The following is a 15,520-nucleotide window of genomic DNA, read 5'->3' as shown; positions in this document are numbered from 1 at the left end:
AAAAAAAAAAAAAAAAGCCAAGCCCGGTGCCTGGCACACAGTAGATACTGCAGTGACTTCTAGGTCTTATTCTTGAATTGTAAACTATAGCTCAGAGCCCCCTCACCTTACAGATAAAGTTTAGAGTTTAGATTTTTGTTTTTCCCAGATATATTCTCTTACCTCAATGATCCAGATGTGATTAAAATAATAATAATAATAATAATAATAATAATAATAATAATAGCTTAGAACTCTGTTAAGGCATGCTGCACAATATTATTTATTTTTCACAACTACCTTGTTGGGGGAAGTACTGGTATTATCCCATTTTAGAAATTCAGAACCTGGGGATCAGAGACTTGACCATGGTCACAAAGGTAGTCAGTGGTAGAGTGAGGATTCAAATCCAGCCTTGTGTGTGGCTTTAATTCCTATCCTTTGGAGTGTCAGTGGGGAGCACTCCATCCCCACCTTGCAGGAATGACAATGGTTTGGTTGCTTGGGACTTCCTCCCCAGCCAACAGCCCTTACCTGTGTAGTTCCTCATCAGAGGGTGAATACTTGGCAGTGACATCAGCCAGCTCCCCAAAGATCTGTTTGCTATAAACAGTGAGGGAAGACAGCAGGATTAATTCTTGCCATGTAGAGCTCAGGAGGCACGTGTAATCCTTGATTGAGAGCTCGCAGAAGAAAGGCAGTTTCTTGATCCAAGCAATCTGCCTAAAGAGCAGCTCATCAGCTAGGCGGCAAAGCAGGGCAAACAGCTCTGCCTGAGTCACAGCATACCTGGGGGTAAGGACAGTGGAAAATTACTTCCAGTGGCCAGAGAGGGAGGATAAGGGCACAGGTAGAGGCTACTCCTAAGAGTAGAAAGGGTCTCTGGCAGTGGGCTCCTTGCCCTTGATCATGGGTCTCCAACTTCATTCAACTGAGTCTAATAATAAAGCGGCAGGACTGGAGCCAGCAGCAAGCTCAGGGCTGGGGAGGTGGGTTTGGTGAGAAAAGGTTGTAGAAAGGAAAGGAGGTTTGGAAATTTGTGCAATTATTAGGGAGTATGACTTTTAATGTTGGTGTCCACAAATGTTCCACATGTTGAGAGAAAATTCTGTGACCCTTGCACTAGTTTTGGCAATGAGAGCTCCATTAGGTCAGGTCTGGTACCCACCCAAAACAGGGGCTGACAACAAAAATGAGCCTGAGGCCAGACGGCTGAAAGAGAGACCATGTTCAGAAGGTTTTCCTGCTCTCATTGCACCCCCTGGTGGTGAGTTCAGGAACTAAAGTTGCTTAGCCTTTGTGAGTTACTGCTGTATGGAAGGAGCAGGGCATTTCTCATCTCTGGGCTGGATGAGATAGGGTCCCAGTTTTCTTTCTTTCAAGGCCCCTGGGCATGACTCTTCCCCACACCCCCACACTCAGATTTATAAAGATTTTGTGTGTCCTTCTTATAAGAAAATCTTTGAATTTCCTCCTCTGATATTGGAGACTAGCTTGAAAGATCTCCAGATACATCCTAGGGATCTAAGCTTGATAGCAAACAGCCTGTGCCCCAGGCCAAAGGAATGGGTGCAGCAATTGGTGGGCCTGAAGGCTGAACTAGTATCTACTCAGGTAGAGGTGACAGAGGATTTAAAGAGTATTCCTTCCACCAACTCAGGTCTGTACACAGAGCACATGGCACCAGGCTACCAATGGGTACATTGGCTAGAGATGCAGATAGTTCACAACCAGTTAGTGCCTTGTTACGGAGCCTGAACTTAATGTATGATTATCCCCAGAAGTATATTTCATCTCTGACTCAGAGCCAGAGAAGCACTTCAGACCCATCCCAGGGCCTGGCTTACCTAGCTAGGCCCAAGCAGAAACAAGTCTTTTAATCCCAAATTCCATAAAGATTGATAAAACAGTCCCAACTCTATGAAAAAAGATGCTCAAGAGAAAAACAAGGGACCACTGCATTCAAAGATATATACAGATTTGTCCTCTGATGCTTCAGTCATTACTCATTATCCCCTGACTCATTCCAAAGCCTAGGGTATTAGTAGCCAGGGATGAAGGTGGGTGTGGGGTGGAGATCATTTTGAAGTTGCAAGGACTAAATGGGGCACTCACCCATCTTCAATCAACATGGGCGTGCCCAATGGCTCCAGGTCCTCTGCTGATACCAGCTGGTGAATCAGACTGTACGACTGAGGATCCAGGCTGCGAGCTTGTGGGGGCAGAAGTGGCGAGTGGGCGGAATAGCTAAAAAGGTGCGGTATGTATTGATAGTGTGGAGGCACAGACATCCCCATGTACTGCTCTCTGAATGCCATGAATCCATTTAGTTCCACAGACCTACTGGAAAGAAAAGTTTCATGTCAAGCAGAACCATGGCAGGTGTACTGCCTGCTCAAAGGAAGTGAGCCACAATGTGGCTAAGGTGTTCTTTGGCCATGCAGTGTGTCTTCATCAGGGACATAATTAATGGTTACATGCATGTCTCCCCTACCAGATAGGGACTCTGTACAGATGTGTGTATGTGTGACTTATCATTGGACACCCAGCACCTGGCAAAATAGGTACTGAATAAAGAGTGGTTGAATAAATTCTTTGTATAAGTGCCACATTTGAAGAGATTTTAATGGATACTCACAGACTATGGTCCACAAAGGTGTGGGGGTATGTATTTTTTTATTACTAGGAAAACTAACGCACAGCCAGCCTAAGGGCCTTGCCAGGCCACAAAACAAATCCAGCACCTAGCAAGGAACCTGACATGTGGCAACAACTCCCCTAAACATTCAAAAGAAGGAACAAAAAAGGAACAACTGAAAGAACTGAAACAAAAAGGAACAAATGAATGAATAAAAGTTACAGTAAAATTCCAAGAAAAAGGCAGATAAAAATCTGCAGGCAGATTCTTGGTATTTTCCTGCAGAAATCTAATCACTGACCATTGGAAAAATCTAACCACTAACCACTGAAGAAATCTAACCACTCTGTTACCTAAAACAACAATCCTGTAGCTTTACCTAGATGCATTTCCTGTAACAGGGGCTGGTAAACTATAGGCTAATGGTACACAGCCACATTCATTCATTCATGTAGTGTCTGGTGGCTCTTGCACCATAATGGTAGAGTTGAGTAGTTGAGACCCAGACTGTATAGCCTACAAAGCCTAAATTATTTATTATCTGGCCTTAGAGAAAAAGTTTATCAATCCCTGTTCTATAAGAAAGATTTCTGCAAAAAGGAAATCTTCCCTGGTAGTTGATGGCTACATTTACACATAACAACTAACTTAACATTCTTGAACAAAGAGTCTCCAAATTGGTATTCCATGATAACAGCAAATTTAAATCACTAGCTTAAAATTTTTCAGTTTCTTAAAATTTATAAAGTGAAAATCTTCACTCTTGCTGAGGCAAAGAAATTAGAACTTAATTCAATATTGTCAATGTGGTTTGTTTTATTTCAGTGATAAAGTAAATGAGAGAAAAGAGCTACATTTAAAATGTGATTTTGTTAGGTGAAGAACGTATGGGCACAGACAGCAGCTATAGTACTTTATTAGTCTGCAAAGAGACTGCTGACATTTTCAAGGTCTTCAGCAAAAAGTAGGCTGTGAAATGCTGTTCTGTGTCATCCTGGTCCGTCCCTGCCCCAAAGACTGAGGGAACAAGAGCACAATGGCTGAGACAGCCCAGAGGTTCCGTGTGGATCTGTGTACTCTCTGGGTGATCCCTAGATGATGCTGGGTTTGCCTTGAAGCTCACCTGGAGGACAGTGTGGAGCCCGGTGAGGGCTGGTTGCTCTCTGAGGCCCTGTTCCCAGGGGAACTGTGGTCGCTGTCACCATGGTTGCTCCAGTGATTGGCCTCTTCCTCAAATTCCTGCCCAGACATGATCCTTTCGATCTCCTCCTCTGATATCTTTGACAAGGAATTGACACATGTTAGACTGGGTGCCCAGGATAACCTCCGTTCCTTCTTTAGGACTGAGAATGTATTTAAAACTCACATTCCTAGAACTCTCTAGAGAGAAACCCAGATTCCCTCTCTTCTACCTCCATACCCCACAGTCTCTCACTAATCTTTTTTTTTTTTTTTTTTGTCTCTCACTAATCTTAGGACAGCTCAGTTGCTTGCTTCCTAGCACCACAGCTCACCATAATTTTCCTCTTGTCCATTTACCCTCCTCTCAAGCCACAAAGCGTCTATGTTCTTCATCATTCCTCTTTGTCTTTGAGTTTATTCTTCCCTACCCCTGAAACACCACTCTTCAATAACAAACTCCTCCTTGCCTTTTAAGACCCAATTCAAATGTTACCTTCTTTGTGAACCCTCTATCACTACCTAGACAGAATTTTAGGTCCTTCTTCTGTCCACTTACAATTCTATGGATTCTGAGATAGGCAGAATAACACAGTGGTTAAGAGTATGAATTCTAGAGTCAGACCACCTTTGTTCCAACACAGGTTCTGCTACTTTCTAAAAGTTGTACAATCTTAGGCAAGTCATTTACCTATTTTAACTTAAATTCCTTTATCTATGTGGTGGAGAGAATAATATCTGTCTCGTGGGGTTATTGTGAGGATTAAATTAGTTAATACATTATCACATGTTTAGAAAAGGGCTTAGCACATAGCAATAATTATGGAAGGCTGACAATGATATCTTCATAATCATTATTATTTTTATAGCATTTATGGTAATGTATCATAAGAATACCCTCTATTAGACCTAAGGCTATGATTAGAACCTAGAAAAAAGTGCTCAAAAAATGCACGTTGGATAAACAAATGTTCACTTAGTAAGTACTGTCCATAAAACTCCACATGGATTTTCTTAGTAAGAAAGACATTCCCAACCCTACTGAATAAATGAGAAGAAACTCTAGCTCAGACAAGTGAACTGACTTGCCCAAGATCACACTGTGTGCCCACGTCTGGGGAGGAGTTTGAGGAAGAGGCCAAAGTATCCAAGTATTCAGTCCCTGGCTCTAGCTATCATACCACACAGGGAGTGAGTAAACACATCTTCTATACAGTGTTTAACCCAGAGTTGAAGCTTAACTGGCTAAACTTAGCATGGGATGAGAGTGAGTAGTAAGGAGGAAAGGCCAGATACATTTTTATTTTTTGTTTCTATAGAAAGCCTGGGAGGACATTTTCTCTGAAATCTGAGTCAAACCTGCATAACTCTTTGTTCCAGCAGCCTGTGAGGAAACCTTGAGCTGCTCTGATCATAAATACAGGAGGCATTTAGAACTGGAAGCCAGCCAGCATACAGGACTTGGAGGGAAAACAAGAAACATTTAACTGGTACACAAGTTGAGTGACTGGCCTTAAATAACTTAGATTGTGTACTGAATTGGAGGTACGGTAGTCTTTATTCAAGCACATGTAGCAAAACAAATCTTTTCACTTAGGGATCTTTAGAACACTGAAATCACACATTGTGTAAGACACGTGAAGGGGCACCTGGATGGCTTACTCAGTTAAGCGTCCGACTTCAGCTCAGGTCATGATCTCATCATGGTCTGTGGGTTCAAGCCCCACACCAGGCTCTGTGCTGACAGCTCAGAGCCTAGCGCCTGCTTCGGATTCTGTGTCTCTCTCCCTATCTGCCCCTCCCCTACTTGTGCTCTGTCTCTGTCTCTCTCTCTCAAAAATAAATAAACATTAAAAAAAAAAAAAAAAAAGACATGTGAAGACAAAAGGTGCCATCAAACTGTAAGACATTTAGTGACACCCTGACTGAAGCAGGCTCAGTGATGGCAGTGAGAGGAAGGAAGATCAAGCTTAGAGGGCATGGAAGTACTTGAGCGAGGTGAGAACAACCAGTCAGTAAGACTGGTTCCAGCTGGGAGACAAAGGTGTACTGTATCTGTCTCTTCCTATGGGCCCCAGAGTACACTAGGCCATCAGTGATGCATTAAGGGGATGGAACACACCAGCAGTGCTTACGTCTAGGTTCAGACCTCATCTGTCATTTTCTACTTGGGTGCTCACTGTTGGGCAAGTCACTCAAGTTTTCTGAGCCTTAGTTCCCTCACTTGTAAAATGAAGATAACACCACCTCCTTCACAGTTCAGGATTCCCTCACAGGGTGCAAAACTGAGCCAGACAGACTTGGGAGGTTGATCTAAGATAAAGTTATGAGGTGCAAGTGCACAACAGTTGCTCAATTCTATCCCTTGTAATTAAGCACTTGGAGATCACAGCTTTCTCTTCCTAACAGATCATCTAAAAAAGTAAAGGACAAAAGAGGAAATTATATGCCTAGTAGCAAAATGTCAAATGTAACGAGAGATGAAATAGGAATCTTTCTCTGAGCATCAGCTACCTCAATTCTAGAGAGAACATAGGGTCTAGAGACATAAGCGACTGAAAAGCCCTGGCATGGTGGGAGAAGAGTACTCAAAAGTCATTGGGTAATACTGAGGAAGATTCTTCATTGAGGAAATGCTTAAGAATTCTTCCCGGGGCGCCTGGGTGGCTCAGTCGGTTAAGCGTCCAACTCTTGATTCCTGCTCAGGTCATGATCTCACGGTTTAGAAGATCAAGCCCCATGTCTGGCTCTGTGCTGAGAGCATGGAGCCTGTTTCGGATTCTCTCTCTCTCTTTCTGCCCCACCTCTGCTTGTGCTCTCACTCTCTCTCAAAATAAATAAACATTAAAAAAAAAAAAAAGAATTATTCCCAGTGGATAAACTTTCTGCTGCATCTAAATACAAAAAGAATGACTACAAATAAAGGCCACACATGAAAAGCCCACAGCTAATATCATTACTCAATAATGAAAAACTAAGGGCTTTTTTCCTCAGATCAGGATTACAGCAAAAATGCCCACTTTCGCCATTTCTCCTTACACGGTATTAGAAGTCCTAGCCGTTGCAATTAGGCATGTAAAAGAAATTTTTAAAAAATCTAAACCAGAAAGAAGTAAATTACCTCTGTTTATAGATGACATGATCTTGTAAATACAAAACTCTAAAGATTCCACACAGAAAACTTAGAATTAATAAAAGAATTCAGCAGGAGCACCTGGATGGCTCAGTCAGTTAAGTATCTGACTTTGGCTCAGGTCATGATCTCACGGTTTATAAGTTCGAGCCCAGCACTGGGCTTTGTACTGACAGTGCAGAGCCTGCCTGGGATTCTCTCTGTCTCTCTTTCTCTCTCTCTGCCCCTTCCCCACTTGTTCTGTCTCTCTCTCAAAATAAACTTAAAAAAAAAAAAAAAAAAGAATTCAGCAACGTTTCAGGATAAAAAATAAATCAATATACAAAAATCAGTTGCATTTTTATATACTAACAATAAATCTGAAAAGGAAATTAAGAAAACAATCTCAGTTACAATAGTATCAAAAAGAACAAGATATTTAGGAATAAACATAATTAAAGGGATGAAAGACTTGTATACCGCTGAAAGAAATTAAAGATATAAATAAATGGAAAGACGGCCTGTGTTCACAGATTAAAAAACAATATTGTTAAAATGTCCATAGGATCCAAGGTGATCTACAGATTCAGTATAATCCTTATCAAAATTCCAATGGCATTTTTTGCAGAAATAGAAAAAAAAAGTCCCAAAATTCATATGGAAACACAAAGAACCACAAATTGCCAAAACAACCTGACAAAAACCAACAAAGCTAGAGGCCTTTACACTTCCTGTTTTCTTTTTTTTTTTTTTTCTTTTTTTTTTTCAACGTTTATTTATTTTTGGGACAGAGAGGGACAGAGCATGAATGGGGGAGGGGCAGAGAGAGAGGGAGACACAGAATCGGAAACAGGCTCCAGGCTCCGAGCCATCAGCCCAGAGCCCGATGCGGGGCTTGAACTCACGGACCGCGAGATCGTGACCTGGCTGAAGTCGGACGCTTAACCGACTGCGCCACCCAGGCGCCCCTACACTTCCTGTTTTCAAAACATATTACAAAGCTACAGCAACCAAAACAGTATGGCATGGTACTGGCATAAGGACAGGACTATAGACCAATGGAACAGAACAGAGAGCCCCCAAATAAGCCCATATATGTAGAGTCAAAAGATCTTTGACAAAGCTGCCAAGGCTACACAACAATAGTCTCTTCAACAAGTGGTATAAGGAAACTAGATATTCATATGCAAAAGGATGAAAGTAGATTCTGATCTTTTATACTACATACAAAAATCAACTTAAAATGGATTAGAGACTTAAATGTAAGACCTGAAACTGTAAAACTCTTAAAAGAAAACAGAGAAAAGGCTTCTTGTCACGTTGAGCTCTGCACTGAGCATGGAGCCTGCTTAGGATATTCTCTCTTTCTCTTTCTCTCTTTCTCTCTCTCTCTCTCTCTCCCCCTCTCCCTCTGCCCCTCCCCTGCTTATGTTCACATGCATTCTCTCTCTCTCTCCAAAAAAAAAATGGGGGGGGGGCAGCAAAAGATTTGAATAGACAAGAACAGACCCAAAAAATCTTCTCCAAAGACATATAAACAGCATAGCCAACAAATACATGAAAAGATGCTCAATGTCACCAATCAGACAAATGCAAATTAAAACCTCACACCTGTCCAGAATGACATTAACAGAAAAAAACAGAAAATTAAAAGTACTAGAGAAGATGCAGAAAATTGGAACCTTTGTGCACTGCTGGGTGGGAATGGAAAATGGTTGTGGCCACTATGGAAGACAGTATGAAGGTTTTTCAAAAAATTAAAAATAAAACCACCATATGAGCCAGTAATCCCACTTCTGGGTATTTATCCAAAAGAACTGAAATCAGGATCTCAAAGAGAGATTTGCACTTCCATGTTCACTGCATTATTCACAAAGGCCAAGAGCTGGAAACAACTTAAATATCCACTGAACAGATGAACGAATTAACAAAATATGGTATATATCTACAATGGAATATTATTCAGCCTTAGAAATCCTGTCATATGCTACAATACGCTAAGTGAAATAAGGAAGTCACAGAAAAACAAATACTGCATGATTCCATGAGGTATCAAAAGTAGCCACACTCCTAGAAAGGCAAAAGTAGAATGGTGGTTGCCAGGGAATGGGGAGAGGGGGAAATAAGGAGTTGCTGCTCAGTGAGTATAAAGTTTCAGTCATAAGATGAAAAGGCTCTATATATAGATGAAAATGTGCATAGAGTAAATAATACTGTACTGTATACTTAATTTGTTAATTTCACGTTATGTTTTTTTAACACACACACACAGAATACCTATGTATAGGCCAAAATAAATCAAACTGACTTTCAAGAAACAGATATGATTTGAATAACATGAATATAAATATTGGATTAATAAAAAGACAGAATGAATACAGCATACACCCACACCCCAATTGAGTGCATACACGAACTCATAATGAGTTCATGTGATAGGAAATGCTCCATATATCATCAGCGTATGTCTCAAAATGACTGAATTCCTGTCTTTCTCTCATATTCCCTCATATTCAATTAGATAAATCCTACCAATTTTACCTATTAAATATCTCTTGAATCTATTCTCTCCCCTTCAATCTATACTATCATTGCCCTACTTAAAACCACTATCTATATCTCTTGGCTAGACTTCTGTAAAACCCTCTGAATTGCTTTTTCTCTGCCCCCAGTTTCACTGGCACTTACTCAGCTCCTCACAAACCATTTCTACTATTAGAACGATCTTTCTAAAATGCAAATCTGATATTCTCTCTCTCTCTCTCTCTCTCTCTCTCTCTCTCTCCTTAAAAGCTTTTGGTGGTTGCCTCTTGGTCCACACCAATAATCCTTGAGGCATGGTCCTGCCCACTGGTGTCCTGAGGGATTTACATATTGGGTCATACACAGATCCAATTTTCTTCCTTCATAAAGTTGTTCTTCTGCTGGCAAGTAAGAAAAAGTGGTGTAGGCTTGTCCTACAAAGGCTTTACCTAAGGAACTATAATCAAAGAGAGTTCAAGGCTACTCTCTAGAGAACAGATTCCAAACTCAAGGAATTTGCCTTATCTTCTGCCACTCCATTACATGTGCCCAGTGCTCCAGCCTGACTGAATAAACTCCCTGTGATTCCTTAAAGATTCATCTTGTGGTCTTTTTACATTCTGTTCTGTCTAGCAGTATTACAAGATATTTGGATCCCCATTCCTTCCCAACATAACTAATTCCTCCTTTTCCTTCAAGACTCAGTTGAAACTTTCCCTTCTCTAGGAAGCCTTCCCTAAATGTCTTTAGTCCCCAACAATGGCTCCAATCCAAACAGAAAAGAAGTCCCTCTTTTCTGTACTCCCTAGGTATCCCCTGTTACTACTCACTGTTCTCTGAATGTCTGTTTACACATCTGTCTCTTCCACTAGACTGAGTTCACAGTACAGAGGACCTGTACAAAGTAAGTACTTAATAATATTTGTGAGATTAAATAGGTATTATCATTCCTACTCTACAAACAAGGCAAAGTAATCTTACTGATTTCTGCCAGACTGTTTTAATGACATAAAAAAATTCTCTGGATGGTTTAAAACCAGAATTGAGTTGACTTCCTGTGAAATCCTTGGGAAGGGTTGAGGGAATCACAAAAAGAGCTTTAAGTAATTATCTTACATATTTAAGATTTTCAAAGTACTTTCATACCAGGCTCTAAAAGCAGTTTTACAGGAATGAAAACAAGATGGCTCCCCCAGCAGGAGATGAGAGGATCAAGGATAAGTAGCTATGGGAACATGTGGAGCCCTGGGTTTCCAGGATGGATAACAAAGAGTGAGGCCTAGAACTCACCTGGACCGGCCCAATGCTCTTATTCCGGCCTCCGGGCATGCCATCTTCTCTGATTGCTGGAAGGAAACATAAGCCAAGACAGTCAAAGCATACCCACACAAGTCTAGGCACTTTAAAAAGAGAACTTATGTGGCCCAAAGCACAAAGTAATAATTGGTGAAATCAAGATTAAAAAACAGGTCTTTCTAGACCGAAAGTATATATACTCTTTTCATTATTCTAGGCTACCTCATAGGCAACAGATACTTTTGGACCCCCAAGGCAATGGACACACACTGTACACAATGCATACGTTTAATATTTCAACAAAGATGACAGCCTTATTAATAGTCCCCCAGTTACAAATATCCCACCAGGATGATGCATCTGAAGGCTTCAGTAAATTTAAAGAGAGGGATAGAAACAATATTTCTATTTAAAAAAATTATTTATTTATTTTGAAAGAGAGAGAGAGAGAAGCAGAGAAAGGGGGAGAGAGAATCTCAAGTAGGCTCTGCTCTGTCAGTGCAGAGCCCAATGCAGGGCTCGACGATCCCACAAACCATGAGATCCTGATCTGAGCTGAAATCAAAGAGTGAGATGCTTAAACCAACTAAGCCACTCAGGCACCCTGAGAACATTTCCATTTTTAGATATTTTGTTTTGTTTTCAGGCTAAGTTGCAGTCTAATGTGTAGGATGAGAAAAGGTTCTTTGTTTTTTGTTTTTTTTTAATTAATCAAAATTTTGATCTGATTGGTTTCTCCCTATAAAAGCATCCAGTAGAGTTCCCATTGCAATTGTTTCTTATTCAGGTGATTCCACAAAAGGAAGAAGTTATTTAGCAATAAAAAGCATCCTTTAAATAGTACCAGTGTTATTAGGCATAATAGCTACTAATACTATTGCCATTACTGTTTATGGAGCACTTAATATGGGGGCACAGAAGAGAAACTTCTGATCTCTATGATCTTCAGATACTATGGTATCTGGCAAAACTTTCTGGCAAAGATGACTTCTGAACTGAGTCTTAAAGGATGAATAGGATTTACGCAAGCAGTAAAAGGGTGAGTGAACAGTACACAGAAAAGCTTCAAGTTGAAAGTAAGCACGGAGTATTCTTTCTGGTAATTTCCAAGTGGTTCATCCTGGCTAAAGCTTGTGTGTGCGTGTGCATGTGAGTAGAGTAGTAAGAGATGAAGTTGGAGGTTGGAGAGGCCAAGTGGGGCCCAATCACCGATAGCCTTTAACGGCAGGGTAGGAATATGGACTTTAACAGAGGAAGCCACGGATGACATGGAATGCAGAGGATGGATGTGGTCAGGTCGGCATTTTCTTTTTTTTTTTTTTTTTTTTTTTTTTTTTTTTTTTTTCAACGTTTTATTTTTATTTTTGGGACAGAGAGAGACAGAGCATGAATGGGGAAGGGGCAGAGACAGAGGGAGACACAGAATCAGAAGCAGGCTCCAGGCTCCGGGCCATCAGCCCAGAGCCCGACGCGGGGCTCGAACTCACGGACCGCGAGATCGTGACCTGGCTGAAGTCGGACGCTTAACCGACTGCGCCACCCAGGCGCCCCTAGGTCGGCATTTTCAAAAAATCTTTACGATGGCCACTGTGAAGGTTGGCTTGGAGGAGGCCATGTTAACAACAGAAGATAAGCTAACAGCATCATGTGTGAGTAAGCTTTGTTGTGTGTGTGTGTGTGTGTGTGTGTGTGTGTGTGTGTGTGTGTGTCTGTCTGTATAAAATAATATACCTGCTTTCAAAAAAAATAATATTAAGAATCTAGAAAGTCCTTGGGGCAGGATTGAGGGTTCCAAGCCTAACACTCAGTTCATTTTCCTTAAAGCAGATATCATTCTCGGTATCCTTAAAAAATTACACAGTTCAGAATTAGACAAACTTGGGTCTAAATCCTGTTTTTGCCTGGTCTATGTAATTACACACAAGTTTCTTCACCTCTCTGAACCTCAGTCTACTAAAGAATAGAGGGGCTACTGGAACCTATTCTACTGGGTATTGTGGGGATTACATATAAAATAACATAACTAAAACATCAAGCATAAGGCCTGGCACATAAAGTAGGTACTTAGTAACTAATCCTTCCCTCTATCCAGCCTCTTTTCTACAAACACAGTAGCTAAAACACCAAGGTTCCATTCTCAGCTTTGCTGGAGCCTTAACATCTTCATCAGGAAAATGGAGGCAACGTAGTCTGCTTTACAAGGCTGCTGTGAATTTGGAGTGGGAAACATACGCAGCCTGTATTAGAGCCAGATGCATACTACTTTTTGTCTGGGAGCAATCTTTCAACCTAATTTCAAGTTCTAAAATTCCTTAAAATTCCTTTTCTGCTGTTCCAGGGTCAGTGACAGTGTTCACACACTTCTATTTCCAATACCGAGTTCTCCATGTCTTTGCTTCAGCTCACATAATAAAGATCATTGGCAGATCCAGTACCAAACACATTTTAGTTGTCTTGTAGGTGAGGAAGGAACTCAATATGTTTTTCTTTTCGTTTAGAGGGCCACAAATCTTAAATATTTACATCTCACCAATATTTTGTTCTGATACTTAAAAGCTTATGTTGTCCCTCAACCCCACCTGGACTAAGGAAACTCACGAATGATGGACATCTACTGTGTTTTAGGTACTATCCTGGGTAAAACAACCCATGAGGAAAGTACTAGTATTGCTCCCACTGAACAGATGAATCTAAGGTTCAGAAAAAATGAAGTATTTTGCTTATGGCAACAGAAACTAGACAGCAGAAGAATTAAGGTTGGCACCCAAACTATTAGACTAAGCCCAAATTTCTTTCCACAACTAGTTTTTCCCATTGTACCTGCATACCATTGGGAGAAACAAAATTTTAGGTGGTGCATAGATAAACTCTCAATTATACATGTATCCTAATAGGCACTAAAAAAATACTGATTTTCCATTCACCGAGATGATAAAAATTCCCTTGGAAAATTAACTTTGATTTTAAAAAATTTTTTGATTTGGGGCACTGGGGTGGCCCAGTCAGTTAAGTGTCCAACTCTTGATTTCAGCTCAGGTCATGATCTCATTATTTGTGAGATCGAGCCCCGCATCAGGCTCTGCACTGACATCACAGAGACTGCTTGGAATCCTATCTCTCCCTCTTTCTCTCTGCCCCTCCCCTATTCATGCTGACTCGCTCTCTTGCTCTCTCAAAATAATATATAAAAAATACAAATAAAAAAATTTGATTTAAAAAAGAATATAAACATTAATACTGGTTTGATCAAAGATGGTAAAATTTGTCAAGATGGCATGAAACTACCTGAAGTGTGTGAAATAATAGAATGCGTCACAGTGCCTCTTTTAAAACAAGAACTTGGATCATATTTTAAAGCTTCTAATGTACCCACATATATGGTATCACATTTGATCCTCACAACAACCTTGGAAGGTGCCCATTATTACTATCTTAGTTTGAAAAAAAAATTTTTTTTAATGTTTATTTTTGAGACAGAGAGAGAGTGGGAGAGGGGCAGAGAGAGAGGAAGACACAGAATCCGAAGCAGGCTCCAGGCTCTGAGCTGTCAGCACAGAGCCTGATGCGGGGCTCGAACCCACGAACCGTGAGATCATGACCTGAGCCGAAGTTGGACACTTAACCAACTGAGCCACCCAGGCGCCCCAATCCTACGTAGTTTAGAGATGAAAACACCTGAAGCTCACAGAGGAAAAGGGACTTGTTCAAGGCTACTCAGGGAAGAACTGACAGAGCTGAGATTTCAGTTTAGGTCTTCTGATTCTAAAGCTGTGCTTGCTCCTTGATGTTACACTGAGCTAAGAGCAAGTTTCTCAACAGGGCTGAGAATCTTTCTTGTGGTGAACTGATACTGATTTAAAAAAATAAAAACAAAGGGCTTCCAGATATAAGATAACAGGGATGGATTTTGCTCCACTTCTTGTCCCAAGCCCAAGAATGGCAGCAGCTATGGTTCTCCTACCTCTGCTCAAAAGAAGCACAAAGCCTTTTTCTGTTCTGGAACTCACATACTTACCATTCTTCACTTAGGCCTGGGCAGCCAACCCAAACCCAGAAGCAGAAAGGCGAGTAAGACACAAAGTTAACTACATCAAAACCCACTGGTGGCTCCCTTTGGTCTATGAGTTAAATCCCAGCTTGCCAGCTTGGCATTTAAGACACTCCTATGATCTGGTTCCTCTGGGGTTCCCCATCTTCATCTCTTGTCACAAAATTTACACCGTAACTACAGAGAACTATTTGTTAGTCCTTGAACATACCATGCTGCTTTACACAGCTTTCCCTCTTTACATATTGTTGCCTCTACTCAGAAAATAACTTTCTGGTGGGAAAATCTAGCAGCATCACCTTACCCAAGTGACACCACCTCAACCAAGTGATTCAAGTTAACATGACCAATAATGGGACAAAGTACACCATGCCCCCTTGATATGATGCACGAAAAGGACACATCATCGCTTTTGTGGCATTCTTGCCAAAAATGCATGACCTGAACATAATTGTGAGGAAACTGATAAACCCAAGTTGAGGAATATTCTACTTGTTTTCTTCAAAATTGGCAATGTTATTCAAGACAAAATAAGAGTGAGGAACCCTTTCAGATTAAAGGAGACTGAAGAGGGTGTGTGGGTGGCTCAGTCAGTTAAGCATCTGACTTCGGCTCAGGTCATGATCTTGCAGTCCGTGAGTTCAAGCCCTGTATTGGGCTCGGTGTCGACAGCTCAGAGCCTGGAGCCTGCTTCGGATTCTGTGTTTCTCTCTCTCTCTGCCCCTCCCCCCACCACTCTCTCAAA

At 41.1% G+C, this 15,520-nt stretch overlaps 1 protein-coding gene across 3 annotated transcripts in view; it reads right to left on the bottom strand.

The window, feature by feature from the left end:
• Nucleotides 1–15,520, bottom strand: part of NR6A1 (nuclear receptor subfamily 6 group A member 1) — a 233,442-nt gene that overhangs the window by 15,863 nt on the left and 202,059 nt on the right. For 2 of the 3 annotated variants that reach the window (XM_047830144.1, XM_047830146.1), the window contains 4 exons: nt 10,722–10,777; nt 3,741–3,895; nt 2,095–2,322; nt 514–768 (listed from right to left, as the gene is read on the bottom strand). In XM_047830144.1, the coding sequence (XP_047686100.1) occupies nt 514–768; nt 2,095–2,322; nt 3,741–3,895; nt 10,722–10,777 (694 nt within the window). The remainder of the gene's footprint in view (nt 1–513; nt 769–2,094; nt 2,323–3,740; nt 3,896–10,721; nt 10,778–15,520) is intronic. The other variant, XM_047830145.1, reaches the window with a different exon arrangement.

Source organism: Prionailurus viverrinus, chromosome D4 (assembly GCF_022837055.1).
Source record: "Prionailurus viverrinus isolate Anna chromosome D4, UM_Priviv_1.0, whole genome shotgun sequence".
Lineage (NCBI taxonomy): Eukaryota > Metazoa > Chordata > Mammalia > Carnivora > Felidae > Prionailurus > Prionailurus viverrinus.
Note: the sequence above shows the minus strand (reverse complement) of the source record. Positions and strands in the feature narration are given on the sequence as shown.